This window comes from Corvus hawaiiensis, chromosome 10, assembly GCF_020740725.1.
Source record: "Corvus hawaiiensis isolate bCorHaw1 chromosome 10, bCorHaw1.pri.cur, whole genome shotgun sequence".
In the NCBI taxonomy this organism is placed as follows: Eukaryota; Metazoa; Chordata; class Aves; order Passeriformes; family Corvidae; genus Corvus; species Corvus hawaiiensis.
The window spans coordinates 15,983,522-16,010,342 of NC_063222.1; the positions used below are offsets into that span (position 1 = coordinate 15,983,522).

At 37.0% G+C, this 26,821-nt stretch overlaps 1 protein-coding gene across 10 annotated transcripts in view; it reads left to right on the forward strand.

Moving 5' to 3' along the window:
• Nucleotides 1-26,821, forward strand: part of ACAP2 (ArfGAP with coiled-coil, ankyrin repeat and PH domains 2) — a 63,948-nt gene that overhangs the window by 14,654 nt on the left and 22,473 nt on the right. For 4 of the 10 annotated variants that reach the window (XM_048314012.1, XM_048314017.1, XM_048314022.1 and 1 more), the window contains exons 2-11: nucleotides 2,471-2,528; nucleotides 4,990-5,109; nucleotides 5,749-5,802; nucleotides 9,416-9,474; nucleotides 9,972-10,155; nucleotides 12,381-12,425; nucleotides 13,485-13,580; nucleotides 17,906-17,980; nucleotides 19,329-19,340; nucleotides 24,567-24,679. In XM_048314012.1, the coding sequence (XP_048169969.1) occupies nucleotides 2,471-2,528; nucleotides 4,990-5,109; nucleotides 5,749-5,802; nucleotides 9,416-9,474; nucleotides 9,972-10,155; nucleotides 12,381-12,425; nucleotides 13,485-13,580; nucleotides 17,906-17,980; nucleotides 19,329-19,340; nucleotides 24,567-24,679 (816 nt within the window). Of the gene's footprint in view, nucleotides 1-1,834; nucleotides 1,960-2,470; nucleotides 2,529-4,309; nucleotides 4,451-4,989; nucleotides 5,110-5,748; nucleotides 5,803-9,415; nucleotides 9,475-9,971; nucleotides 10,156-12,380; nucleotides 12,426-13,484; nucleotides 13,581-17,905; nucleotides 17,981-19,328; nucleotides 19,341-24,566; nucleotides 24,680-26,821 lie in introns of those variants that run through there. The other 6 variants (XM_048314013.1, XM_048314018.1, XM_048314015.1 and 3 more) reach the window with 3 other exon arrangements.

A 26,821-nucleotide genomic window follows, 5' to 3' on the forward strand; every position in this document is an offset into this window, starting at 1 on the left:
ATGGATGTTTCAGAGAGAAATGCACCTTTGTATTCTGTGGCTTCAAAAAGTATTAAATTAAGGAAAACAAGGGTAGCATTAACATAGCACAGCTCAGATCAGCTGTTTTTAATGTATTGCTAGCCCAGGATGAAAACATGAAGAAAATTTTTGTGACTAGGTGGTACATAGTTGGATCTATGTTCTGAGAGTCTGAGGGTATCTTCTCCATTGTTTTTGTGCTTGTAATCCAGTATTGGAGTAATACTTGTGAATATGTTTGCGTGATTATAACTTCTACTGGTTTTTATGTGATAGAAACAGTGAAAGTAGTCATTTCTATGCAAAGAACCATAGAATTAAAGTGGGCTTTGGCTGGAACCCAACAGCTGTTTGATCCATATCCAGCTGTAGGGCCCAGATATGCCATCCCTCCATCACATGGCAGTGGTGGGAAATAGCCCAGAGCACCAGCTTGGTGCCTCAGGGGCCTGTGGCATTTCAAAGATCTGCAATGAATTGGGTGATAATGAGGTGTATCTCTTCTTTCTCCCATGATACCTCTATCTGCTTCTTTTTGCTTGACCTACCTTTTCAGTTTTTTGATGTTCTGTTGTTGCTTCTTCCAGTTGAGCTTATTGTCTTACTATTTTCCTCTTGGAATAGAGGTTTAATTACTTAACAGATGTGTTGTCTTCTTTTCTGCCTGCTCTAACTCCCTTTATCTCTGTTCTTCATTTTGAATCTTAGACTTCTATCTCCACAGGACTTAATGAGCTAAAACTCTTTGCTAGTTAAAGACACTAAAAAAAATATTCTTATCAGATCTTGCTGCAGTTCTGTAAACAAGCTACTTAATCATGCTTTTATGTTAATGCCAAAGAAACAAATAAAAATTTGTTTCACTGTGATTATAAACAAACAAATACAAAATTGCAGTCTAAATATTGAGATGCTTTTCCTTCCTTTGGGTTTTGGGTTTTTTTTAATTCTCCTTAATGCTTTCTGAAACAAGATTAGCTGGAGACTTAAATAGAAATGAATCCTTTATGGAAGAAAATAAAGAAAGTAAAAGAGAAGTTGATGTTGCCTGAAATCCTTCATGGTCTGAAGCTAGAGAAGAGGGAGAAGCCAAAATGTAGCTGCAGGGATTGCTTAGATATAAAACCTAGGACATAACTGTGGGAATGCATTGAGGTACAAGAACTGGAATGCAACTATGTGTAGTGAAATCTGCAAAAGCTGGGAATGTCATGCTCAGTGTTTGAGATCTGCAAGCAATTGGCAGCGTTTTTCAGAACTGTTCTTGTAAAAAAACTGCTTTTCCTGAGCTTGGGGCCTGATCCAGTCTTTTTTTTTTTGTGCGTGTGTGTGTTCTTGGCTTGTACTCATGTGAACTAGAATGGAATTAGCAAGAGACAGTAAAGCTGTGGTTGTGTGTAGTCTTTCCTCAGTGGTATAAAGTTGGCTTAAGAAATTCCTGCTCCATATCTTTCTTCCCTGCTTGTATAACTTTTTCCAGGAAGAGCTGAGTTTTTTTTGTAGGACTGAAATATGAAATGTCTGATCCAATTTTCCAAAAAGCATTACAGAAAACTTCCTATTACTTTTTTTTTTCCCTAAGGCAGGCTACTACTGGTAAACAGTGTGGCTTCATGAACGTTCCAGTTATACTGGAATGATTGAAAGAATGGGCACCCTGTGATGGGAGCAAGGGCACTCCTTGTCAGAAATGAGTCCATTCAACTCTCAAGGCAATAGTCTGATGAAGCAGCAATGTTCATGGACTCTGAATAAGTGTCATCCATCCTCAGTCTTCTGTTTTTTCAGGTAGCAATAAGGAAGGAGGTGTCCCAAGAAACAAGAGCTTTCAAGCAAAAAAAAAAAAAAAGCAGTGTTTTAGCAATGCTCCATGAAAGCAGCTTTTACTGGCAAGTTAAATTTGACTGGCCTGGAAGATTCGACCAGTCTAGACTAGAGGTAAATGATCCAATCAGCTGTGCCATCTGAACTTCCTGCAGGTTAATTGACACATGGCAAGTGCTGTATTTTTTCCTAATCTCATTGCAAGGTTATTCATTAAATAGCTGCAACATTTGCAGGTTTGAGCCAGGAGGTCACCAAAAGAGTTAAGAAGTTTCCCTCAGACTTTTAGTTTCTTTCCTTTGTTGTTAGCTTCAAACGTATAGACTATTGTCTATACGGGAATAGAAGAAACCTATTTTGGTGTGACAAATATTAGGATTGATAAAATTTGATCTCAAATCTTTATCAATAAACAATGTTTTATCAGTGATGTAGTTTTTCTTTTTACCATTGAATTTCCTGCAATTCTTGTGGTTCTTTAAAATCTATGCTGTTTTATAGCTGAAATTTAAGAAAAACTATCATGGCAATAAATGAGTTAAATGAATGAGTGTCTGCCCCTTCTCCCCAGACTCACAGTATTTCTGTGTTAAATTTTAAAGGAAAACCTCTTTTATGCTTGCAGGGCAGCTTTAGAAGAGGTAGAAGGAGATGTGGCAGAGCTGGAACTGAAACTTGACAAGGTAAGCTTTTAATTCAACAAGGTTTGTTCTTAAAAACATCAGAAGATACGTTTCGGTTTTGTTTTAAAATTCACAGCTGGGAAGTGTCAGTGGCCGACCAAACACTCTGCTCTTGCAGAGGAAAGGGATCCAGGTCGAGCTCACAGCTGGGGCTTGGAAGCCAAGCTGGAGCAAAGCAGCGCCGGGCAGCTGAAATCGCGGCGTGAACTCGCTCCTTCCCCCAGCTGAGGCTTCGGCTTGTGCAATTCCCTCCTGACCCGGCCCCTCACTGCACCCCTGTGACTCAGCCCCGGGGGAGCTGCGTGCAAACTCATTCAGCTTTCACGGGACACAAAAGCCGGGCTTTGGTCATCGCTGCACCGAGAGCCTGTTTTACCGCAACGGCATGCTGTGGGGACGCCTGGATACTCTTTGTTTTAGAGGTTTAAAATCCAATCTTTCTGTCTTTGGTAATCTGAGGCACAGCAGCCAGGTATATATATCCTTCACTGTTGTGTGGAGGACCTGACTACTGTAAAATTCATCCTGCTTTTTGTCATACTTTGTGCGTGTATGTAAAAAATTATATGTAACATCTTTTCAACTCCTTACTATCTGTTTATTGGTTTCCTCACTTTTGGAAGCTTTTGTTATTTCTTTGTTAGTATTTTGAGAGTGGCTTATTTTTGGTTTTCATCTGTATAAAGTCTTCTTTCCTTTGCATTTATGCTAAATGTTTTAAATTATTTTTATCTGTGTTTTCACATGGCAGGCAGATGTCATTTGTTTACCTCCTTAACTGCTTTTTGAATGCAACCTTTTTTTCCTGCAGCTGTGAGCTGGCTGCAGAGAGCTAGAAACAAATAAAGATGGTGTCCAGCCTGAAGACTTATTGTTTACTACTTGTAATAATATTTCTAGGTTTTTGTAGTTAATAATCTAACAATTTGCTCGTGCAAAATAAATTCAAGATCCTTAATTTTGATTTGGTGTGCATCTTGGTGAAACTGATGGGTATAACACACATTTTTACTGTAGGGGTGTTGAATCTTTTGGTAGATCAAACAGAGTAAGTATTTAAAGGATCTGAAAAATGTATGTTGTAAGTTTGGCTTTTCCACCAGTCTGAAAGGATTGTTTTTGGGAAAAAGAATTTTCAAATTCCTTAAATGGCATTATTCAGGGCCTTGTAGTACAACACTACAGTTGAAAGCCAAGCTTCTTGGGTGAGCTGAAGCAACTATGGCCTGAGGGTGATAATTTGTCTAGGCTTGGTTGGTAGCTTTTTCTGCTCAGTTGTTCACAGTAAACTTGGTTTTATTGTCCCACAATTTTGACTTTGGGCTACGTTGTCTGCAGTTTTTTCCTCTCTGGAAGAAAGCAAGCTGGGTTCAGGCTTGTGAACTATAATCAAAGGTGAAGGAAAAAGGTTAATGTTGATAGTGACTTTTGTTTTTCTGTTCATTGTTCAAGCAACTTGGACATTCATCAGAATCTGGGACATCATGCTCAGCTTTCCATTTTTCCTAAGGATCTGAGTCAACATAAAAATTACTGGGTAACTAAGGCAGGAAGGATGCTTGGGTGGTTTCTTTGCCCCAACATAGGATCAAGTACTTCTATGTTGCTTTTCATGAAAAATTTGTTTACCATCCTTGAAAAATCTTTCAGAGATGAAGGTTCAATCTCTGATTTTATTCTTAGCTTGGCTTAGGGTGAGAGAACTCAATCATAATACGGCCCTTCTCAAGAGAGCATCTTGACCATTGCAGTAATCACTCTTTCTTTCATTAATGGCCCAGTGCATAAAAGGTTCAAGAAGTGGGAAAACATCAATCAGAAGATACTGAGGACCTTCCTATCAGACTCTGCAGTACCATGAGAGCTAAGGTGCTGACTGAAGCAGTGAGTGGTAGGGATGGAAAGCCATCAGAGATTAGTCTGTGAGTGAAAACATGATTGATTTCACCTTCTGAGGTGTAACCATGCTCTTCAGCTGTGCTTTGTGCACAGAGCCTTTTGCTTTCCTGTGCCTATATTCTGAGTGTCTTAGAATGAAGCAAATGGTGTGGGTTTCTTTTTTGTTTGTTTTGTGGTGATTTTCCTCAGAAACCACAATACCCTCATCATTTGCTTGGGTTCTAACCAGTTATGTTTTAGTTGCTGTACTTTTTGCCCCTGTAAAACTCTCTCTTGAAGTATGTGCAAAATCTCAGTTAACAATGAATCAAGTAAAAATTAATTTAAAAATTTATAGAGTGGTAACTTTCCCAATGGCATATCAGTTGACCTAGATTAGTATTTTTATAGCTGTAACTCTACAGTAGAAAGCTTTTCATAGAATCTGAGGCTGAGAATTTAACTTCTGAAATCTTTATTTCATAGCCTTAACTAAGCTCCGTGTATTCATGTTTATATGATGGTGTAAAAACCAAACAAAAATAAGCCTTCCACTTTCTCTCTTTTTTCATACTCATTTTAGCTGGTGAAGCTTTGTATTGCAATGATTGATACTGGAAAAGCATTTTGTACAGCCAACAAGCAGTTCATGAATGGAATTCGAGACCTTGCACAATATTCCTGTAAAGATACATTGGTTGAGGTAAGTTCTTTGAGGTGAAAGTGGAGGGAGAGAAACACAGCATAAAAAGGGTAAAATGTAACGGTTGACAAGAGAATTAGTTGAAGTTTATAGTATTATTTGCCTTTTAACTCCTTTTTCTGTGGTATCTCTTTAAGTGTGAGGTTTTTTCAGCTGTGGTTCACTGCAGGTGTCTGTGCTGTTTAGTTTCAGCAGTGACAGGGCTCTCCCAAATTTCAGAAAATATGTATTAGATTAGTGTGTGTGCTGGTGATTACAATGTTAACCAGGTTTTTTGGGTACGAGTATTAAACATGAAAAATATTAAGTAGTGTCATATTAAATATTGTAAGTTAATGTTTTAGATTATGTGAGCTTTCCAGATCTTTAGTTAATTTTTAGTTTTTCCTGCTTTCCCTCAGTTTGGTACTTTTTATACAAGTAGGTAAAAACATTTTTGTTGCTTGTATCTTTAATAGATTTATTTGGTATTACAGCCGTGTTATCCTTCTAGCATTATGGTTTTAGTCTCATAATCATGCTATAAAGAAAATGAATTTCTAAGTTCTTTACTGAAAAGCTGTAAACCTCTGAAATGTTGCTTTTGTGCTGTGTGTTTAGTTGGGCTTAACTTAAACCACTTTTATTTTCTCTTTACAGACCAGTTTGACGAAGTTCTCTGACACCTTACAGGAAATGATCAATTATCATAATGTGAGTATTTCTCAGCTAGAAATAGATAGCTCACCTCCAGTTACATTTCATAGTAGATTAATGGTAAAGCTTTTCTTGTTGATAGTGTTTGCAAAGTAATGGTTTAAATGGTGTTCAATAACTCTGGTTTTATACTTACAAATACTTTATGGATGTTTTGTTTACAAAGTATTTATGAATATCCCCTTTTCTATAGATTTCTATCTTGGTTTATTTTTCATTTGGAATTTGTAAGTTTTGGTGCTCTAAGATGGTAAATACTGAATAGTTCCATCTTTTTGAATCAAACTGATGGTAACAGTTACAGACTATGAGCTTATACCTTTGCTGGTCTGAAATAATGATTGCCTTTTCCACAATTGCTACTTTTTTCCCCTATCCTTTATAATACACAAAGTGAAATACCTCTGATTTGCATATAGTTTTCTTTTTAGAAGTATAGCAGATTTAGACAAGTGTGGAGAAAGGAGAAAATGCTAGGATTTAAGACTAATAGTCATTTTTAGCGTGTCAGAGTTAATCAGAAACTTCAGTTTTCCCTGTGTTGAAAACAAATTGGTTTTTTTTCCTCTAAAGAGTTTAGTCTTGTATTCTGAAAGCCAAAAGGATGTGTTTGTTCTTCTGTTTTCTTCCTCTTCCATTGGCCCAACTGCTCTTCGTTAATTTCCCAGTAAGTTTCTGGAAATCGTCTGAAGTGTCTCCAAAGTGCTGAAAATATGCAGGACACTTAAAATGTGGGTTTTTCACCCACTAGGAGCTTTAAATTTGACAAGGTACAGAGAATGCAACACAAGTTTGTTAGCATTAACTTAGCTTTCTAAAAGTGTCTGATTAGGCTGGGTTTTTTTAAATGCATGCTTTTAGAAAGGAAGCAAAGCAGGTTGACAGCATTGTGTTTGATTTTCTTTCCATTATACAAAGTGTACATATCTGCACCTGATCTAATGAAAGCTGTAAAGAAGGGAGTAAGTGAACTGTGGCTATTGCATTTTAGAGAGAAGGGAGTGCAAAGGTTCAAAGCAGCAGGAGTGGGAGCAAGTATTACTTTCATGTCAGCAATTTCTGCAGATTAGATGGGGCAGATGAACCCAGGCTGTCCCTGTTTGACACTCTTCATCACACAACTTGCTGCTGGTTACCCTATTAATCATGTCTTTTATCTATGGTTTGCTCTTTTGGACACCTCTGACATAGGTCCTATATTGTTGGTGCTGTTACTTTATGTGATCATGGCTTGCACAGCTTTGGTAAAATTTGGCACAGCACAACTCTCCCTCTTGGGCAATTTGAAGGCAGAAAGCAAAGAACAAACCATATTAAAAAAGATTTCTTTTCAGATCTAAGTAGGATCTGAGTTCTGTCCTGCTTTTTTTTCCCCATCCATGCTCTTGCTGTGCTCAGGCAGAGTGAGAACAAAGTGGCTCTTACCAGAGGCACAAACATCAGTAGTGAGGCACAATTGCTTTGCCAGACTTGTTGTGGTCCTGCATTGCTTTTTGTGAATCTGCTTAGTTCAACAGGGCTTCCTGGCTCAGAGTGACAGGTCTGTTGCTGACCAAGTTGACAGAGCCATCAGGAGGGAGGAGAAGCTAGAGGAAGAAAGAGGAAAGAAAGGATGGAAGGGGTAGGAGATGCTCCCATTGAGTTCTGGATGACTGTCAGTTTTTTCATGTGAGGCTTTGCTACAAATAAGGCCAGGGACCAGACTAATGCAGCATCTTCACTGATTCAGCAGTGGGGGAGTAGCTGTGACAGCTTATGGCAAAGAGCAGCTTTCTTAGACTTTGAGTGTATGAAAGGTAATGTGTTGACAAGGCTGTAAATCTGATCAGATCGGGGTCTGGACACTTCTTTCTGTTCTTTATGGGGAAATTATGTGTATGTATTTTTCTGCCCAGCACATTTTTTTCTCTTCATTACTGTAAGCAGAATGCAAGGCTCATATTTCTGGGAGTCCTCTAATCATTTGAGTTCCCATCTGGTTTTATCTTTTGGTATTGATCTTGACTGGTGCATTCCCCAGGCGCTGGCAAGCTTAAATGTCAGCAGTGGGAGTAGTCCCAGCATGACTTCCAGTTTGTCAAGAAGTTCTTTATTCTAGTTGTCTGCTTTTCTGGTTTCCCAAAGTGGGAATTCAAACAGGATCTTCCATGTGTTACTGGTAGATACAGGACAATTCTGTTTGGTAGGGGCCTCAGGAGTTGTGAGTGGTTTGACTGCCTGCCTAAATCAGGGTCAGATCTGAGGTTGGAGCAGGTTCCTTAGGGTTTATCTTATTTGGTCTTGAAGACCTCCAAGCATGGAGACTGGATGCAAGGTGCAGTACCACTGTTAATGAGTGACTTAAACTCAGTCATGATTTCCTTCAGTCTCTCTAGAAAAGAGAGATGAACTGGTAAAGGTTTAGCTGTCGGTACATGGCATTACATAGCTTCTCATTTCCAAATCTTAATAAAGAATCTAAGACTGAGAACATTTAAAGAAAACACTTTAGGCCTTAAACTTTGAGTTTTTGACTTGCTTTTTCAATAAAATTATTTAATACTTCAAGATCTTTACTTTTTGTGAGAGATTCTGTTCAACTGGGCCAGCTACAACTTTCTTTTGTTCTTTCACATCTTCATTTTTGTGATGGTGCCTGTGTATTTTTGTTATGCAGAATGGGAGGTGTAGAAGGGTTGGGAATTGGGGCAACATTTGTTGTCTGCACAGTGAGAAGTGACAAAAGGATTTGTCCAGTAGCCATTGACCTGTTCCATTCCGTCCTAAAGCTCAGAGGGCAGACGTGAAGCTGAAGGAATGTGTGTTTTCGTTTTCCAGTTAGAATTTTTTGGGTCATAAGAGAAAATACAAATTGTCTCACATCCAGGTGTGATTTGGCCTTAAAGAATTAACAGATATCTTAAACTTTACAATTCGAATGAGTTGATTATATTTTGTGCCCACTAGCCCCCAGCCTCCCCAAATCATAAGAAATTTTGGAAGCATTGCTTAGATTACTTATTCTTGAAGAATCAACCATTCCTTTTAGTAGTCCAACAGTGGGTGTTTTTTTACAAATATAGTATGTAAAGGAGCTGGTACTAGATACTCATGTATGTTACATTTTCAGCAATAATTTCAATCCATGGGTTTGGGTTTTTTGCCAGAAGTTAAGAGCGTGTTCTTTCTATGGTTTTGTTTGTCTTTTACTTGTTGATAAATTGTGAAAGTCTAAGAACCAAAAAAAAAATGTTCCTTAACATTCAAAGTTGTTTCTTTGGGAATATTACTGTACAATTAACATAAATAAATTTCTTCTATGAAACTAGGCATGTCTCATATCGTCAGGATGAGAGAATAAGATGCCAGGAGCTCTTATCTCTCTTTATAACCACAGTCTTTAGGAAAAGAACAGTAAAAGATGTTTGGTTTGTGTTATTTTCCTTATTTTCTTCCTTATCTTTTATTTATTTCAGAACTACTGTGAAGGGTTTTATATTTTGATATTAGAGACACAGTGGTTTAATAATAATTCTTATTTAATTCTGTGTAATTGCCATTTGTATTTCTGAAATCAGAAGGTGTGAGTACCTCTAAGTTACTGACCTACATAATAATGCTTTTCTTTCAGATTCTGTTTGACCAAATCCAAAGATCAATTAAAACACAGCTTCAGACTTTCGTTAAAGAGTAAGTTAATTTGCAGTTGTAATGGGAAAATTATGCATAAAATGGAATTTAAAACATCTGATTTGAATGGGTTGGTGAAACATCCTTCCTGTAAATAGCCACTCATAAATTGAGAAGTGTGTTTGTCAAAATTTGGAAGGTTTTGTCAAAAATCACCCCAAATCACAGAGGTTTTAGATCCAGCTGCAGAAATGTTGCGATAGGATAAGTTACTGATCCAATTACATGTTGTAGTTGTTTAAGCTTGAGGGACAAAGCTTTTCCCCAGTAAGCATGTGTTCAGTTACATTTCAATTTTGCCCTTTCGTTGGAAAAGAAGGACAAGAAGCTTCTGTGGTAATTTGTGGATTTCTATTTGACCCAAGTATGTATTGGAGAATATAAAATATGAAAAAGAAACCAGCTATAGCAGTCATGAGCTTGGTCTGACTGGTGTAGCTTTAAATACTTTTTCATGCTCTGAATTCATTTGTTATCCATATTTCCTTTTTCCATAGAGATATTAGGAAATTTAAAGATGCAAAGAAACAGTTTGAAAAAGTGAGTGAAGAGAAAGAAAATGCTCTGGTGAAAAATGCCCAAGTTCAAAGAAATAAGCAACACGAGGTAGAGGAAGCAACCAATATTTTGACTGCAACACGGAAGTGTTTTCGACACATAGCTCTGGATTATGTTCTTCAGGTAAGGGCAGCAATAAAAGTTACTTTTCAAAACCTTTTGTTACATGTAGTCAGAGACACGTGCTTTACAACTGTAGGAATTCTTTTTGTAAGCTTATTGGAAGCTGTGAAGATTCATGGAAAAATCAAGAACTTTATCTGCAAGTAATTTCTTCTTTAATAAAAACTGAGTAAAATTAATTGATGCATTCTTATTGCTTTAATGCTCTGGTATTTAGTGCCCTTGCTGCAATGACACAGTTTAATTTTCAAGTTGAACATTAATTTTGAAGAAAAACCAGTATTTGCCTGATACTTACCTAAATGTTTCTTGAGTTGGATATGCTGCAATTGCTTATATATTTAAAGTAAAAACTGTAACCTAGCCTAGGAAATACAAATTACCTGAATAATTCTGATCTAGGGTGTTGGGTACTACTGCAATTTCAGCTGCATGGTTTGGGTTGTATCCCGCTTGTCTAGATGCCTCGGAGTTTGGCATTGTGCTGTAAGGGGAGTCAAGAACTTAACTGTCCTTTGCCTTTTTTGTGAAGATCTCCCACAGGGTGTTGAGAGGTGTTCTTTGTCATACTACTTTGAATCCTGTAATACAGTAATAAATGTTCTCTTGATAGTTAAAATTCATCTGCTTCATACTTGCCTTCAACTACAGCAAAACAGCATTATTGCACCTCAGATGGTATGAGAGGTTGGGGGCTCCCAAATGGGTCTGAGCTTCTCCTGTGATCAAACACAGAACAGCTCTTTACAGTTAAGCTGGTTTTATATTAGACATTATCATCTTGATTTGTGACAGTTTGGTCAGTTATTTAAAACTTAACTGACTTTTCTGTAAATTGCACTATGAGCTGTAAAATGAAGTGGAGCCTATCAGCCGGGGCATGTTCACAGGCATGGTGGTCAGTGGTCAACTCTGAGCTCCTGCTTTTTGAACACTAAGGTCATTTTTGCATTCAAAAAGTCATGTGAATTATGCCCCACAGGACTATTTGTAGTAACACTGAATGGTGTGGGGGAAGCTGGCAGTCACCACTGTAGTAGGTCAGTTCCTTGTGTGCACACTGAACTGCAGGTTGTTTGCCTCCTAGAATTTGTATGCTCAAAGTATGAGCAGTTCCTGGGATAAAGATGCATTCAGGGAAGAGTTTCAGCATCTCTTAACATGGACAAAAATGAATTCAGCTTTAGGAATTCTTTCTACTTGCGTGATTCTTTTGGGAAAATGGCTTCACAACTATGGTCTCCTTGTAGATAGAGTGGCTTTAAACTGTAACTCAAAACCTTTGCTTTCCTTTTATTTTTATTTTTCTTTGCCTCACAGGCTGAGGGTTTATTCTATAAAAACAAATCTTAATTATTTTTGCTGCAGAAGGTTTTCCAAAATAATGACCACTTAAGTATAGAAGTACAATCTGGTTTTGATTATAGCTTCAGCAAGTTTATTTCTTTTGCTGAAATTCTGAACTGACATAGAGGTGTTAAATTACAAAATCATGCCTGTTTCTGCTAAGTGGGTCTTTTAAAGTAAAATCTGTAGTTCTGGATGGCAACCTTTAAAGATTAGGGAACAAAAAAGATAGGGGAACCAGGTGACTGTGAAAAATCAGGGTTTTTTTCTATATAATGTGAAATTCCTCAAGTTCTAGGGCAACACCATTAGTCAGTGACTTCACGTGTGCACATGGAAAGTTACTTACTGAAATTAATTGTGTTCTTGCTTGCCTGGAGCTACTTTTGGGACACTTAAATACTGTGAGTCTGAGGGGAAAAGTAACCCTGCCCCCATCCTTCCCTCTGCCCTGGCAGCAGAGAGCAGTGCTGCTGAGTGCAGCTTCTGTAAGGAGTTGGTGGGCTGGCTTAGCTCACATGGTTTGAAACATCTTGAATTCAGTCTCTTGAAAACGGGTACCAATTTTCCTTGCTTGCAAGGTGTATTATATTCATTCTAGCTAGCATGAGGTGTCTTGTATTTTCCTTTCTGATGTGAGAAAATTGTGACTATCACCATGAAGCTGAAGCTTTGCAAGTGTTGTCCGATTGCATCACTTTGATATCATGACAGAACTAGAATGCATCTTCTTTTAAAAGTACTTTGGGAAGTCTGATATTGAGCTATCTTCTTCCAATGTTTTTAGCTTGGATATTTGGGGATTACTGGGGGAAAAATTGCAAATAAAATAGGAAGTTTAGAATAAAAGGAATTGCTTGTTTGTTCTTTTTTCTTAGATCAATGTTCTTCAATCTAAAAGGAGAGCGGAAATCTTAAAATCGGTAAGATATACTTTATCCTCTATATATCAAGTATTTTAAGCCATCTGAAATTAAAAATATGGCCACAAAGCAGTATGTTAAAAATGTAGTTCTTTTATTAATCAAACTGTTATCAGTACATTTGGCAATTTGGTGACTGTTGGTTTGGCCTTTACTGTAACTGGACATACATATTTAACTGTTTTTGACTATCCTTTTGGTTCAGATTTGAACACTTACATGTTTTCACTACTGTTGATCCTTTGGTATATGTTTCACGGTTAAAATCAAACTCTGCCAAGTATTCTGCTGTTTAGGTCTGGTTTATTACTTTGTAAACAGTTAAGTGCTACTTACTTCTAAGATGAATTCTGCTATTTCTAAGAGGGCAAATTTTAATATGAATAGTATATCTGCTAAATTAATATAAAGCTATATTTGCATGCCGATTTTCTTCACATTGTATTCCCTTTTCTACTTCACATTATCTCTGTTAAAAGTTTATCGAGGTAGAGGGTGACAAATTACATAGTGCTTTCAAATGTCTGAAGTTGCTCTCCCGTAATTTTCTTAATTCTTTAAAAAGTAGAAACTTCAGTTGGGCTGATTTATAACTGCTTGCTATTCTGCTCTGCACCGAAGTTGTTTTCTATTTTAAGGCTAGACAGTCTTCTCAGCTATGTTTATAAAGGTTATGGGTTTGGATCATCAGTAAAATATTTTGTAGCCTTCTCTAGCTTACATGTCCCAGTTAAACAGGAGATAACAAAAATTTCAGGTGACATTAATTAGAGGTAGTTTTCTGCCCATTAAGTAGATTTCTTTTGTTTTGCTCATGGGGTTAATCCTATCAACTGATTTCTGAGATTTTTGGCTTGGTTCTTTGCTTCCTTTACCTTGCATGTTTATTTTACAACATTGGAAGCTCTATGAGGTATTGATGTAAAACTGTCAGGACACGAGAGGAGAAATTAAACCTGAAATTGTAGGTGGTTTATGTGAATTAAGTGACATATTTACGTGATATGTGATATAAGATATAACTTTCAGGAGAATAAATATTTACTTCGTTCCTTCTAGATGTTATCGTTTATGTATGCACATCTGGCTTTTTTCCATCAAGGCTATGATCTGTTTAGTGAACTTGAGCCCTACATGAAAGATCTTGGTGCACAGGTAAGAATTTTTTTTTTTAAATTCATAACTATACGCTGAAATGGAGGAAATCTTGATATATGCCTACATATCAGGTACTTCATAGATTTATTCAACAAAAAGGGAATTGTAGTATGATAAAGGCAAAGCATAAAGAATATACTGTAATGAGAGGGATGAAAATAGTTGCAAACTGAAAGTTGTTTGTTTACTAAAGTTAATACTACCTTTAGGATTTACATACTTTAGCATAGCCGTGTACTGCTCTGTGAGGTACATTGTGATATTCAGGACACAGGATTATGTGGATTTCAAAATTTTTGTATATGACCCAAGTTTATAAGTATATCTAATAATAAAAAATAAATTAGGCTGGTTTTCCATCTACTCATACGCTTTATTTACTGTATAAATTATGCAGTCTGCATAATTAAACTTTGGTGGTTGCAAATATAACTTTGATGTTAGCAAGTTAGACCATAAAACAGAAGTATGATTTTAATAAGTAGTGCAAAATTGAGTTCCTACATGGACTCCTTCTTGCCCAGTTTTGTTGTTTAAGAACGCACAATTTTCGTTTCTGGGTTTTCAGTGAGGGACTCATGAAAAACTTAGATGGACTACTGCGAGCTGCACACAGGAGACACTGAAAATGGTTATGGAAATAGATTAGAACATACAATATTCAAATGAAGATCTGTCTGTGGTGCAGGAAGAAGACTCAGCAATGTCTTGACTTGTTCCTCAGTGCAAGTTATATGAGCACTTCTTATTTGCCTCTATCTGAGGACTTGCAACAAGTGCTCTGATACAGACCCCTCTATTGCCACTTCCCAAACAAATCCACAAAGCAGCCACCCAAATTTTTAAGTGTCTGTCCGGGTAAAAAAAGCAAATAAATGACAGCAAACTTCTACATTCATCTTGAGTAGATGTCATTGAATGTCTAAGAGATGAAATTGTTCTGAGCTGGTTATTCCTGCCACCACGCTGTTGTCATCTGTGCCCCTCAACCTCCTTCTGCATCTGTGCAGTGAAGCAGATTAGGAACTGTAGAAAATAACTCCAACAATCCAATGGCTGAATAGTTATTTTTCTGCTAGACTAGGCCCCAGTTGGGTTACTGTGGGTCTTAATTACGTGTAGAAACATGTCAGGTCTTGGTGTAATAGGGACACTTGAACAGTTCAGGTGGATGTTGCTCTTCCATAGTAGTGCCCTTTATTCTTTCACACCCTTCCGGTCTGGGTTGTAACTGTTGAACTGTAGTGTCTGGTAGTATAATGTGTGTGTCCTGTACTTCTGTGGAAGAGGGGACAGGGAAAGGAGACAAAAACTATGGAGTTGATAGTGGAGTTGATAGTTATGCTGTCAGCCAGGCTTCAATGTTTCCATTTCATTGACATGAGTCAAGCAAGAAAACACAAGGTTATTTTTGAATGTCTGGTCATGCTTTTGCTTGATCTGGTGAGGAGCACTGTGTAGCATTCATTTTGGTGCTGGTATCATAGCAACTGAAGGAGTTAAATTTAGAAAATCCATAGCTAAGAATGTTTTAAATATATCGCAGATGGAGCAAGGATAGAATGAAGACCCTAAAGTTGTACAACTTGCGGAATTGTTCTTTTGTAGCTGACCTTGGCATTTAAGTAATGGATATTTTTCATGACCAAAGAAGATTTGTAAATAATTGTTGAAAGTTTTAACAGTTGATGGCTTTGCAGCTTGTACTGGTTGAAGCTTCTGCCTTTAGCAAAGTATGTTGTGACATTACAAGGATTTGCTGGATTTTTGTGAAAATGCTGTTAGATTCCTTCTGTTGGTGAGTTTTCATTCCTAGGTAAATTTTATGTATGATCTTAATTACAAGGGTTAACAGCATCTGAAGTAAAAAAATTGATCTTAAATAATATAGCTATAATTTTGAATTATTTTTATTTGTATTTTCAAAATAACTGTTTTACTGTGATGGAATAGGATTAAGCAATTTTGCTTTCTGTATACTTCAGGTCAGGGTAGGATCCCTTGGGAATCAGATCACTGAAGGGGAATCTTTAGTGTGCAAACATGATACGAGCTTTTGCGTGGAAACTATGGTATTTGGTACTTTTCATATGAAATATGTTATTAGCTTAAAAAGAAAACATTTACATTTTCATTGAGATGACTATTCAAAAAGCTAAATATTTTAGTCTGACTTAATTCTCCTCAGAATAGAATCCTCCTCAGTTAGAGCATTATGTTTATAAAAATACATTTACCAGTGAATGCAGTAGTATGAAAAACCTAATGTTCTGAAAATTATCCAGTAATGCTATAATGACTGGGATTTTGATAGTTTAGTTGTGATTTGCTACATGTGTTGATAGTTGTATGCTGCTGGTCTCTTTTAAGAAATTGACGTGCTGCTCACCTGAGTGAAAAGGAAGAAACTGGTTTGAGCTTGCAGACAGGAATGGTGCAATGCTGTCTTCATAGTAAAAAAAGTAACTGATGGAATGAGCTGCTGTTAAGAACTTTGTTTTGGCTGTGGTAAATGTACCCTCAAACACTTGTATTCAAGATAAATTAGAAGTAATTGCCCTACCCTGAGTGACTGCCTTCTGTTTCATCTAATGGGGTAGAAGGAAGAATTTCTTGGGGGCCACGCGCAGTTTCCCGAATCTGAAATTTTAGCCAGGAACTTGATTCCTATGAAGCTTTGAACAGCACTTGACCCAGTTCTCGTCTTTATCACAAAAGAAAGGGTTTCCCAAGGATTCTTGGTGCAAAAAAAGTCTTTGAGCCCACTTAGAGGCTCTTGTGTCATTTTTAAGTCCTATAGCTACATAAATGTGGCATCTGGTCACTTCAGTATGTTCATGTTCACAAATACCTGTAAAGGTATGAAAGTGCTGATATGGTTTTTTGAGCCAGAGGGGAAGACAGGAAGAGAAGAGTTTAAAAAAGTAACAGAGTATGGAATTGAATCCAGATGTTTCAGCTTTCTGATGGCTCCATAATTGTTGGAGACTGTCTAGCACAAGGGTGTAAGAGCCTGTTATTGTCCCTTTTTTCTCATTTATATCATGTCAAGCAGGGGAAGTAAAAGACCGGGGAAATGGCCAGAGTTGGCAGGGCCTGTCACTTGTGATTCTGAGAGTGGGTGGAGGGGATCCTATTTGTGTGAGGATCAGAGGATCTGTTAGTCATCTCTGCTGTCGGCCAAGTGAGTGACCCAGCTGGGAGCTGGTGCTGCTGCACACTGCTCGTGGTGTTCTTGTTGTGGGCCTGGAGCAGAGACAGCTCTGTCCCACAGACTGAGAGCTGCAGGCTGAGCCCTGTGCTCGGTGCTGCGTCTGCATCGCTGCTCACTGAGATGCTGGGGCTGGGTTGATGGCAGGCTTGTGTTACAGGCTGCAGAATGGAGGGGTTCATCGGGTTCCATGGCCTGGCACATAAGTACCAAACCAACTGGTATTTCAGGCAACATCTGCTTCTCTTCTGCGTTTCTTATTTAAACATGAAGGCCTGTATAAAACAAACAAACAACAAAACCTAAAGAACCAAAACTATAAAACAAAAACAACAACAAAACCCCAAAGCAACCAACCAACCATAGAAATTTCCTCCTCCTTTTTTTTTCTTCTTTTTTTTTTTTTTTGTGATTGTAAGAAGAAGAAGTTTATGTGGTAGTGCTAGAGACATGTTTGTAGCAAGTTTTTGGGTTGTGTCTTTTTTATTATCACAGACTCTGTAAGTAAGTTAACTTAAATATTCTCTGTGACAACCTCTGTTATTTTCAGAACCATGTTTTTATTTCCAAAATTGGTTTGAATGTCTCTCCCTAAGATTTCAAGTAATCTTGCTCGAGTACTGCTGGTCAGCTGATCAAAGCTATCAACACAAAATCCTGGTTGAGACAGTTCTCCCACTTTATGGGGGGAATAATCTGTAGCATTTGCTCCTTCTAGTTTTTGCTGCTCCTGCCAGTGCTGCTGCATAGGCCAGCAAGAGCAGCTAAAGCATGAGTCATCCTCTTGGGAGACTGAGCACCAATGCGGTACAGAGTCGCATATGCTTGGCACCATGCTGTTCTTTGAAACAGTTCTTCTAATGCTTACAAGAAATGTACACCTTTGTAGAGGTTAATTCAGGGTGGCAGAGCAGTTCGTTAAACGAGGCTTCAGTGGTTATTCAAGGTAAACAATTTGTGACAAAGAAGTAATTATACTATGCAAATAAAATAAAAGTCTTGCAATGTCTAGACATAATGTGTTCCTTTTTTTTTTGTCAGCATTATGAAATCTACTGAGCCAAATTTCTCATGATAATCTAAAGATCCAATTTTCTCTTTCTCTTTACAGCTGGATCAGTTGGCTGTAGATGCTGCGAAGGAGAAGAGAGATATGGAGCTAAAGCACTCCACTATTCAACAAAAGGTACTTGACAGAATGTGAAAGGCAGGCTGCACACACATTTTTTTATCTGTAGCATCTCTGCCCAGCATCTCTGCATCAGAACTACAAGGGATGGTATTTTTAGTGCAGGGAGACAGACTGACACGTCATTAGGTGTTGAGTTGGATTGCAGATATTAATTTTGTATTACTGAACAAAATATTATGCTTAGATTTTACTGAAACATAAATAGAACAGTAGAATTTATTTGAATGCTGGGATTCTAGCATTTCAGTAGAACTCTTAGTTCCTATTACATATTGGATTCAATAAATTGTACAGGTTTCTGTGTTTCTCTGCTGTGTGTTTTGTACAAGAGGTGTATGTGCTGCACAGCCCTACAGCCATAGGATTTGGACTGTGCCAAATCCATGTGCAACACTTGGAGCTTGTGTGGCAGCTGCTGTTGCATATGAAGAGCAAAAGTAAACTTTTGTAAAGAGCGTCTAATGTACTGGTTCAACTGTGCACAGATGAAACTGAGAACATTTAGTTGCTGTTTTGGGAAGATTGGTGCAATAATTCTTTTTACTTGAGAAATATTTAGGCAATTCATGTTGGGGAATGACTTCTGTTGTTTGGATGTTTTAGAAGCTCTAGATCAGTATTGGTTTTGCAGGTATAATGCTAGAAGTTAAAAATATTTCCAATGAACTCTCTGGTAGTGAGCTAATACTGCAGGCACTTTTGAAAGGGATTAGATACCAGTTTGAAGGTAATGCTACACTTCTTACTCTCATTCAAATACATTTTGTATCTGTTCAGGTGGCATAAATTAAAAAAACCCACCCAATGTAAATGAAATCTGGTAACTAAATTCAAGAATGAAAACATGCTGAGATTTTAAGTTGGGTAGCCTTAGTAGGACCCAATATTAATACTAATGGGAAAAGATAACACTTTTCATTGCTGAAAACATTTTTATTGGTGCATCCTATCATCCCTTTAGGAGTTGGTGAGAAGCATTGGGTTTGCTGTGAAATTGAGCAGATGTGATGATGAGGGCAGAGCTGACGTGCTGTGCTTGGAGTCAGGAGATAACTACAGGCAAGGAAGGGGAAGAAAGCGGGGAAGTGGGAAAGATGGAACTTGAGAATTAACGTTGAAGGTCAAATTTTAAGGTTTTTGTGTTTAAAGGCCTAGTTTCAGGAATGGACAGTAGTTGAGAGGTTTACTGTTAAGAGAACAGTGGTGCTTGGTGAAGGATGTAAGTTATGAGCAATTATCTTTTAACTGGCCATAGAAATAATAACTTGTTACCATGAATTATGGTTATTGCTGTTGCCAATGGTGTTTACGGTCTTTGTTTTTTCTTCAAATGCTGCTTAAGGCTGCTTTACAGGTAAACTACTTCTACTAGTTTCAATTATTACTGAAACTTTAAGCTTCACGAAACTTGATGAGCCATATCTGTGTGTAATGTAAATGTTCTTGGTTTCTAGTAGCAGTGACGATCACAATGATGTTACTTTTATTGTTGCTTACTTTAATTGACAATTTAATGCTGTCTCTAGAATATAATCAGGGCAGTCAGAATGTACTGTATGTTGTCCTCTTAAGTTCTGTGTTTTGAGTTGTAAATGTTGTCTCCTGTCCTTATCAGTGAAGTCACTGTCGCATTTTTGTGCTGTTAATGCCTAGACTATGCTTTATTGGAGATTCCTCTTACAGCTTGTCCAATCATTTTCTTAGTTTCTTATTCAAATCATGTTGTCTGTTTTTGTCTCCTCCTACTTGCTTTTCCCAACCTGCACACCAAGTTAGCTTTCAGCTCATCAGGATTTCAGAACTGCCTTAGACTTTGGATCTTGTTCTTTTTATCATTACTTGTCATCTGGTCATCCTGTCCCGGATGGCAGCTTTATTCCCTGTTCTCTTCACATGTCTTGTCATGTTGCTTTCCACTGTGTTGCCTCTTAGGCATATGTTCCCAAATCTTCCAATGCCAAATCCTTCCATGTTTTATAACAACTGAAGCTTCTGAAGCTTACTGTGTTGAATATTCCATGAGGTATATATGCATTTAATATACTGAAGTTCTAATCCAATGCTTCAGAATGATGCCTTTCCTTCATTGTGTGGATAAAGAACAGTTCCTTTTCTGAAATGTATAGGTAAGTGCATACGTGCACACACCTACCCACCCACTACCTGTGTTTGCATATATGTGCATATGCATGCAGAATAGTTGCACTAATTAAATAACCCATCTCACTTTTCTGTATAATCATTGTCCTACTTAATTAGGCTGTTGATGGAGAGGCTATTAAAAGTGTCATGGAAGGGCTTGGTCACCAATACAGTGTGATTTCTTTTTTAACAGAGTTGATATCTGATTTACTTTTTTAAATTACTCTTAAGTTTTGTAGTCTATTTGCTCAGAAAATATGCAGGAAAGTTTTTGGGGGTTTTTTTTCAGTGTAAGAAATTAATTTTTCTGTATTAAACTGGAGCAACACATACTATGAATTAATCTAGAAATTTCGTGATCATTCTGGGAAATTTTTGCAATATATTTTTATAGGGAAAGATTCATATTAAAAGAGTGGTGTCACAGTGTCAATACATCAGACATGACTCATGTTTTCTGAGCTGTTTGCAGCCCACTGCTGTAGCAACACGGTGAATTAAGAAATTCTTGAAAAATTAGTTGCACCTGTGAGCAGCTTCATGGCTTTTTGGTTTTGTGTCAGAGCTAATATTATGTTCTAAAATGAGGGAGATGATACAGGAAAAGTATTTGCGTTGAACTTCAGATAGTTTTTGTTGTATTCAAATCCCTTTTTCATTACAGTAAAATCTTCTTCTGAAGCTGGAGTGAGAATGATTTGAAAATTTTTAACATCTTGAGTAAACAAGGTGATAGGAAACCAGATGCTACCACAGTCACAAAGCAGGTGTAAACCAGAGCTGCCATTGAGAAGTTGTGCAGAATAATTCCCATCTCCAAAACTAAAGATATGCTTGTATTTCAAGTGACTTGTTTGCTCGATGACACTCTCGCATTCTCTCACTCTGTCCTGGACTGTAAACCTTGTCGCTTGTGGTGTCTGGTGTTTTAAGCATTTCCTCAAGGGACTTTTCAGCTTAAGCATGTCAAACATCTCTTGCCAATGGGAAGGGAATGGAAGCAACTTTCTAAGTGGGGGGTTTGCACAATTAGTGTCTCTGGTTTAGTGTATGCTGGCCTAACTTTTCAGGTTAGTCTTTCTTTAGTAGTTATGCTCTCCCGTGTGCTGCTTTTAAAACAAAAAACTTGAAAAATGCTACTTCTCTAAAGTAAAAAATCATTTGGGTTACACATTCACTGTTAAAATACAGTCCCTAAGATTTACTGGTAAAATGGTTTGAATAGCTTTCATGGCCTGATAGCAATTTTGAAAGTAATTCAAAAGCTCTGCTGCTGAAAATTATGGGGGGTTTTGTTTTGGTAACAAGAAAATTATACGTAGAGAAAAAAACAAAAAACATGCAAGCTCTGAAATAAATCAAGTATGTGTGATGAATTGATACATTCATATGAAAATGCATTCACTGAAACACTGTCAAGAATATTAAGTGTTCTGTGACACACCAGATTAGTATTATTTCTGGAGATGAAAGTTGTTTCTCCATTGCCAGCTGGTTTGCTGTACCTCATGGACATTTAAAGAAAAAGGGGAAAAAAAAGGCACGAAAGCATGCTGTGTGCTTCACTTATATAACCCATTTCTACATGTTTCTCTTCCAGTAGCAGCCAACCGTGAAAAATGAGTGTCAGAATAGAAGCCATAGATGTTTCTTCTTTCAAATCCAAATGAAATGTGCGATGTAGCGCTTCAGTGAAAATTACATAATACTGGCTAAATTTTCTTAGTTCTGGTTAGGTGAAATGTACTTTAGTCCTAACTGACACCTAATTAGTTTAATTATGTTTAAAATGAAATCTTTACCAGTTGTGTGCCTGCTGGCAGAATACAAAATTCCGAATCACATACAGTGACTGAGTTTATTAACATGTGATTCTCTTACGCAGGACACTGGAAAGATATGGGTGGATTTCTCTCCACCCCTGATTATTTTTCATGATTCACTGAACTTTTCCATGCACTAAGATAAAAATAAACTATAATGTGACTGCTTTGCTCCTATTTTTTAATTATAAAATAGTAGAGACTATAAGATCAGAACACAGCTTATTTAGTTTCTTTTTCTACTTTTATCTATGTAATTGAAATGGAGCATATTTTTTTTCTGATTGTTTGGCCATCTTTTTCTTGACTGCAACTTTATCAATGAAGTTTTATGGGTAAAGCACATGGAAGCCTTACTCCCTCCCCCCTCAAGCTGGTAGTCATTTTTCTCTATCCTCTGGTGTTTTTTTCTGCTCTGTAAAAGTGGAATTCAATCAGGAAAGTAGTTAAAAATGATGCTAAATGCACTTCATGAGAAGGGTCAGTATTTTAGACAATTTGGGCTGAGAGTGTGGCATGATAAATGATCCAAAAGGTTTTCTGTCATACTTGTATACATCTTCAAAGCATAGTTCTGGACTCACTGGAAAAAGACAGCTGCATTTTCTGCAGCAGTTCTCCAAACCCAGAGGAAAATGTGATTACATATTTTGGACAGAAAAGACTGAGGGAATGTATGTTATCTTTAACTAGACAAGGAGTTGCAGACATCACTGAGGCAGGAAGATGCAAATCTTTAGCAGGTTTCATTATGTTTGGGAGCTGGTAAGTTAGAGTAATTTATCAATTTTTGGGGAAGGTAGGGAATGTGACATCAGCATGTCTAAGTTTGTGCACAGTGGTTTTCTCTTCTTTTTATTTTGAGAGCTTAATTGAAGCCTTTTATGTTCAGCGTGTTCTGATCTAGGAAACAGGCAGAAAATCAAAGTTATTAAATGCTAAATAATAAATACAAAAATTTGATTTTCTTTTGGTGAAACTTTCATTTGTAACTTGTATGTTTATTCAGATTGGTATATGGTAGTGATATGATAGTTCCATTTTCTTTCAGAACTCTTACATTGATCATCTGTCAATTAAATAATAAAAATCTAGATTTAACATTTCAACATTAGTTAATCTATTCAGATTAGTAACAGCTTAAAACAGTGAGTAATTTTAAGGAATTTGTGCTGTGCTGACTGGGGAGCTTAAAGGGCCTATTTTAATATTTGTCACCATTTCACTATCATGTGTAATTAACCTTGGATTGGACCAAACCATCTGCATGTATAAGAGTAAACATCATGTGTAGCACGAAAGTTGTGTGCATCCTGGACTGTTACATAGGGCTAATGACTATGTTGGTTTTAAAGCTACTTTTTGTAATAAATATTTGTTGCCTCTTTTCCTTTATGTATAGACAAATTTCTAAGGAACAAACTACAAAACAGAGACTTTTAGGTATACTTTTCACACAAAGCTGTTGTTTGCAATTTACATAAAGTAACTACTGAAGATTCAGGAGAGTGATATTACAAAGTGTTCTCTCTTTTCAGTATTTAACTTGTTTGGGTTTTTTATTCTGAAACTTAATTTTCAGTAACATGTCTCTTACACCCTTGTTAAAGGGAAGAAGCCATATGTTGCTAGTTTACTTTAAAGATCTATTTTAATAACAATGAAATGAAATTACAGCATGTATATTATTTTCTTCTCTGGACAAAGTTGTGATAAATTATGTCATTCCATGTGTGCTTTTTCATGCACCCCTAGTAGTTGTTAGTCTCCCACTCACTGAATATCTGAACTCAACCTCCCTGGGAAGAGTCCATGCTGTTCTCAATGAAATGTGAAAGCCAATGATCACCACATGTATTATTACTTAGTCTAACCTACCTTTGCTAAAGATGTGAAGCAGTCAGCCTTTCTAAAACTTGGAAAGCTGCTATTAATTGTTATTAGCTGGTTTTAGTTGTTATTAGGTTGATGGGAATGTATATTCCTTTGTCCTACTTGTAATTTTGTAATCTTATCCAAGATCATAAAGAAAAAAATACTGCTAAGATCTTGTTGTCATTGCCAGCACCATGATTACTTTACTTTAGAGTTAACTGATAGCATCATCTTTATTTGATTACTTGTCTTCTAAGTTCCTATGCAGCTCAGCTGTCAACATGACAGAGCTGAAGAAAGTGCTAAAGCACGACTGGTTTTATACAGGTGTCTGCAACAGGCTGCAACTGTTTTTCAGTTTTGACTCGTAACTTTCATTATTTCTTTTCCTCTGCTTTTCTGTCCCCCTTCTTGGGAATATATGGGAGACCATTTGAGCAGACAGTTGAAGCATCAGGTGCTCTGTCAACAATTTTTGTCCTCTACTTGGCTGTAGAGGTCACCAATACCTGAACAAGAAATTCCCCTTGTTGCAGGTAAAGTAAAAATCTTCAGCATTCTCATTGCCTGAAATTGCTTTTTTAAAAAAAGCCATCGGGGCTGAGAGTCATGGTTTGGCTTATAAATGTTGCAAGCAAAACATTATTCCTAGATATTTACTCCTTGACAATAGTACTGCTCATATTTGAAGTTTCATTTTAACTGCAGTGTGTTTTTCTTGTCTTGTTCCTTTGTACTAGGATTACTCCAGCGATGATACTAAACTAGAATACAATGTAGATGCAGCCAATGGCATCGTTATGGAAGGCTATTTATTCAAGCGAGCCAGCAATGCCTTCAAGACTTGGAACAGGTAATTATTCAGAACCTCTATTTTCTGCTTATAAAAATACTGCTTTTTCACCTGAATTCTGATCTCATTCATGATCTCTGTAACCCACTGACCCCATAGTTTTGGCAGAACACTGGGGTCACTGTTAGTTAACGCAGAGATGACGCTTCAAAGCCATTTTTCCTTGTTTTCTGTCCTAGTTGTTCGCAAACCTTTCTCTTGTGAAAGCATGTGCTAGGAAAGTGTTAGAAGACAGAGTAGAATGGAAGTTGTATAGCCATTGGAAGCAGAGAAAAACAGTCAAGGACTCATGTTATTTCTCCTGAAAGATAAGCAATGTAATTGTTATCCTTTAAAATTCCTGTCCTGTGAAGTGACTTTTGCTTAGTAGTTTTGATGGCCCTTTTGGGAATTCAAAATATATTGTTAGTCATGTATCTTTAACAATATATTTTTCTACTATTTACAGTAGAAAACTATGTTTACTATATTTAACAGTATATGTTACTATATTTAACAGTATATTTTTCTACTACTTAAATATTTTTATTCCTGAGTAGGAATTCTTTTGCATTTTGAAGGGTGTGTGCTTTTTTCAAGGAACTATATATGCTGGAGCATTTACAGCACAATTGGATACAGGTCTTGAATTTTAAATGCAATTTGTTGAGATATAGAGCTCTCTTTGCTGTCCATGCTCTGCTATTTTTTCAGCAGTGCTTCTGTTAAACTATTTGCTGTGTTTCAAAGAATGTGCATTTGAGTGTGTGGTCCCTTACAATCTTAATTATTCTATACTTCCCTGAGCATATCAGCACACCACAAGCGTGTAAGAAATTGAGATTGCTTCAATTAAATCTGTAGACTGATGCAAGGGCCACTGCTGTCAGTAAGAATGTATCTATATTAGCAAGTCATGGGCAACTAGTACAAAGGATTTTGCTTTGGACTGCTTCTGGTCTGGTTCTTTGGCCTGATTATTCATCTGTAATTGTAATGTACGTTCTGGGTTAGTTTCATGCAAGCAGAATTCAGAGTTCTCCAAGACAAATCTGTGAAGTATCAAAGGATGGCGAAGGGAGAAAACTGGGAGATGTGCATCAAAAGCACATTCCTGGTGTGAAGTAAAATGTTAGTGTAAACATACTGAGAAAAATTTGCAGTAAGAGAGCAGGAGACTGTCCTTCATTGGATTCCCAAGGGGCTGAAAGGGTCCTTTTTGCCAAGGTGGTTTGCAGGATTGACTGAAGGCAAAACTCTGACCCTGTCTCTGGGTTCCTCTTTTGAATAGCAGGAAGGCCTTGCTCTGCAGGAAGGTGACAGGAGGGAGCAGGACAGGAGTGTCTTCTTCCACATGGCTTCATTCCTAGTAATACTGTACATGTGTCTCATCTTAAAGTGGTTAGAGAGTAGGATTCAATTAAAACTAACTTCTGTATTTTGGTAATTTAAATGGACGCCAAGTAAATAAGGAGAATTTGTAATTAAATCAAGGTACACAATGACATTCCTTCAGATAAAGTTACAGATTTGAACATACATAATAAAAGCATATCCAAGCAATAATTTATTTAAGAGAGCAAAGATAAATGGCTCATTAATGAATCAGAGCTGCCTACTTTTATTACATAATTGATATGTACTTAGAGATTTTTCTTCCGTTTATCACAGGAGCATTCAATAAACCTTTAACCTTTTTAATATTAGATTCTTGATAATTTATCTCACTGTGACAGAGTAGTTGGATGCTTTTAGGCAAAAAATAGGATTGGATATACTATCTATAAACAGTTCTGAAATTGAATCAATCATTTAAATTTTGTATTCCACATATTCACAAACCATTACTACTTGTTATTAAACTACTGTTATCATACATAAAATATACATTTAAGACCTTCATAATGAAGACAATTTTTAATTTCTGAATCTAGCCCCCCATTTTTGCTATGTTTTAATAAAAATAAAGAAGTATTTTTGTTATTTTTATTTCTGAATACATTTGTAATTGCTTGCTATGCTGTAGGCACAGAAGGGGTTGCTGCCATTTTCCACTGCCTATTTCACTTGATGGAATGATCATGCTAATTCTTTTCTTATTTTGCTCATTTTGCATTTTTCATTCCTTTTCCTCCTTTCCCTTGTGTTTTAATCCTACCCCAT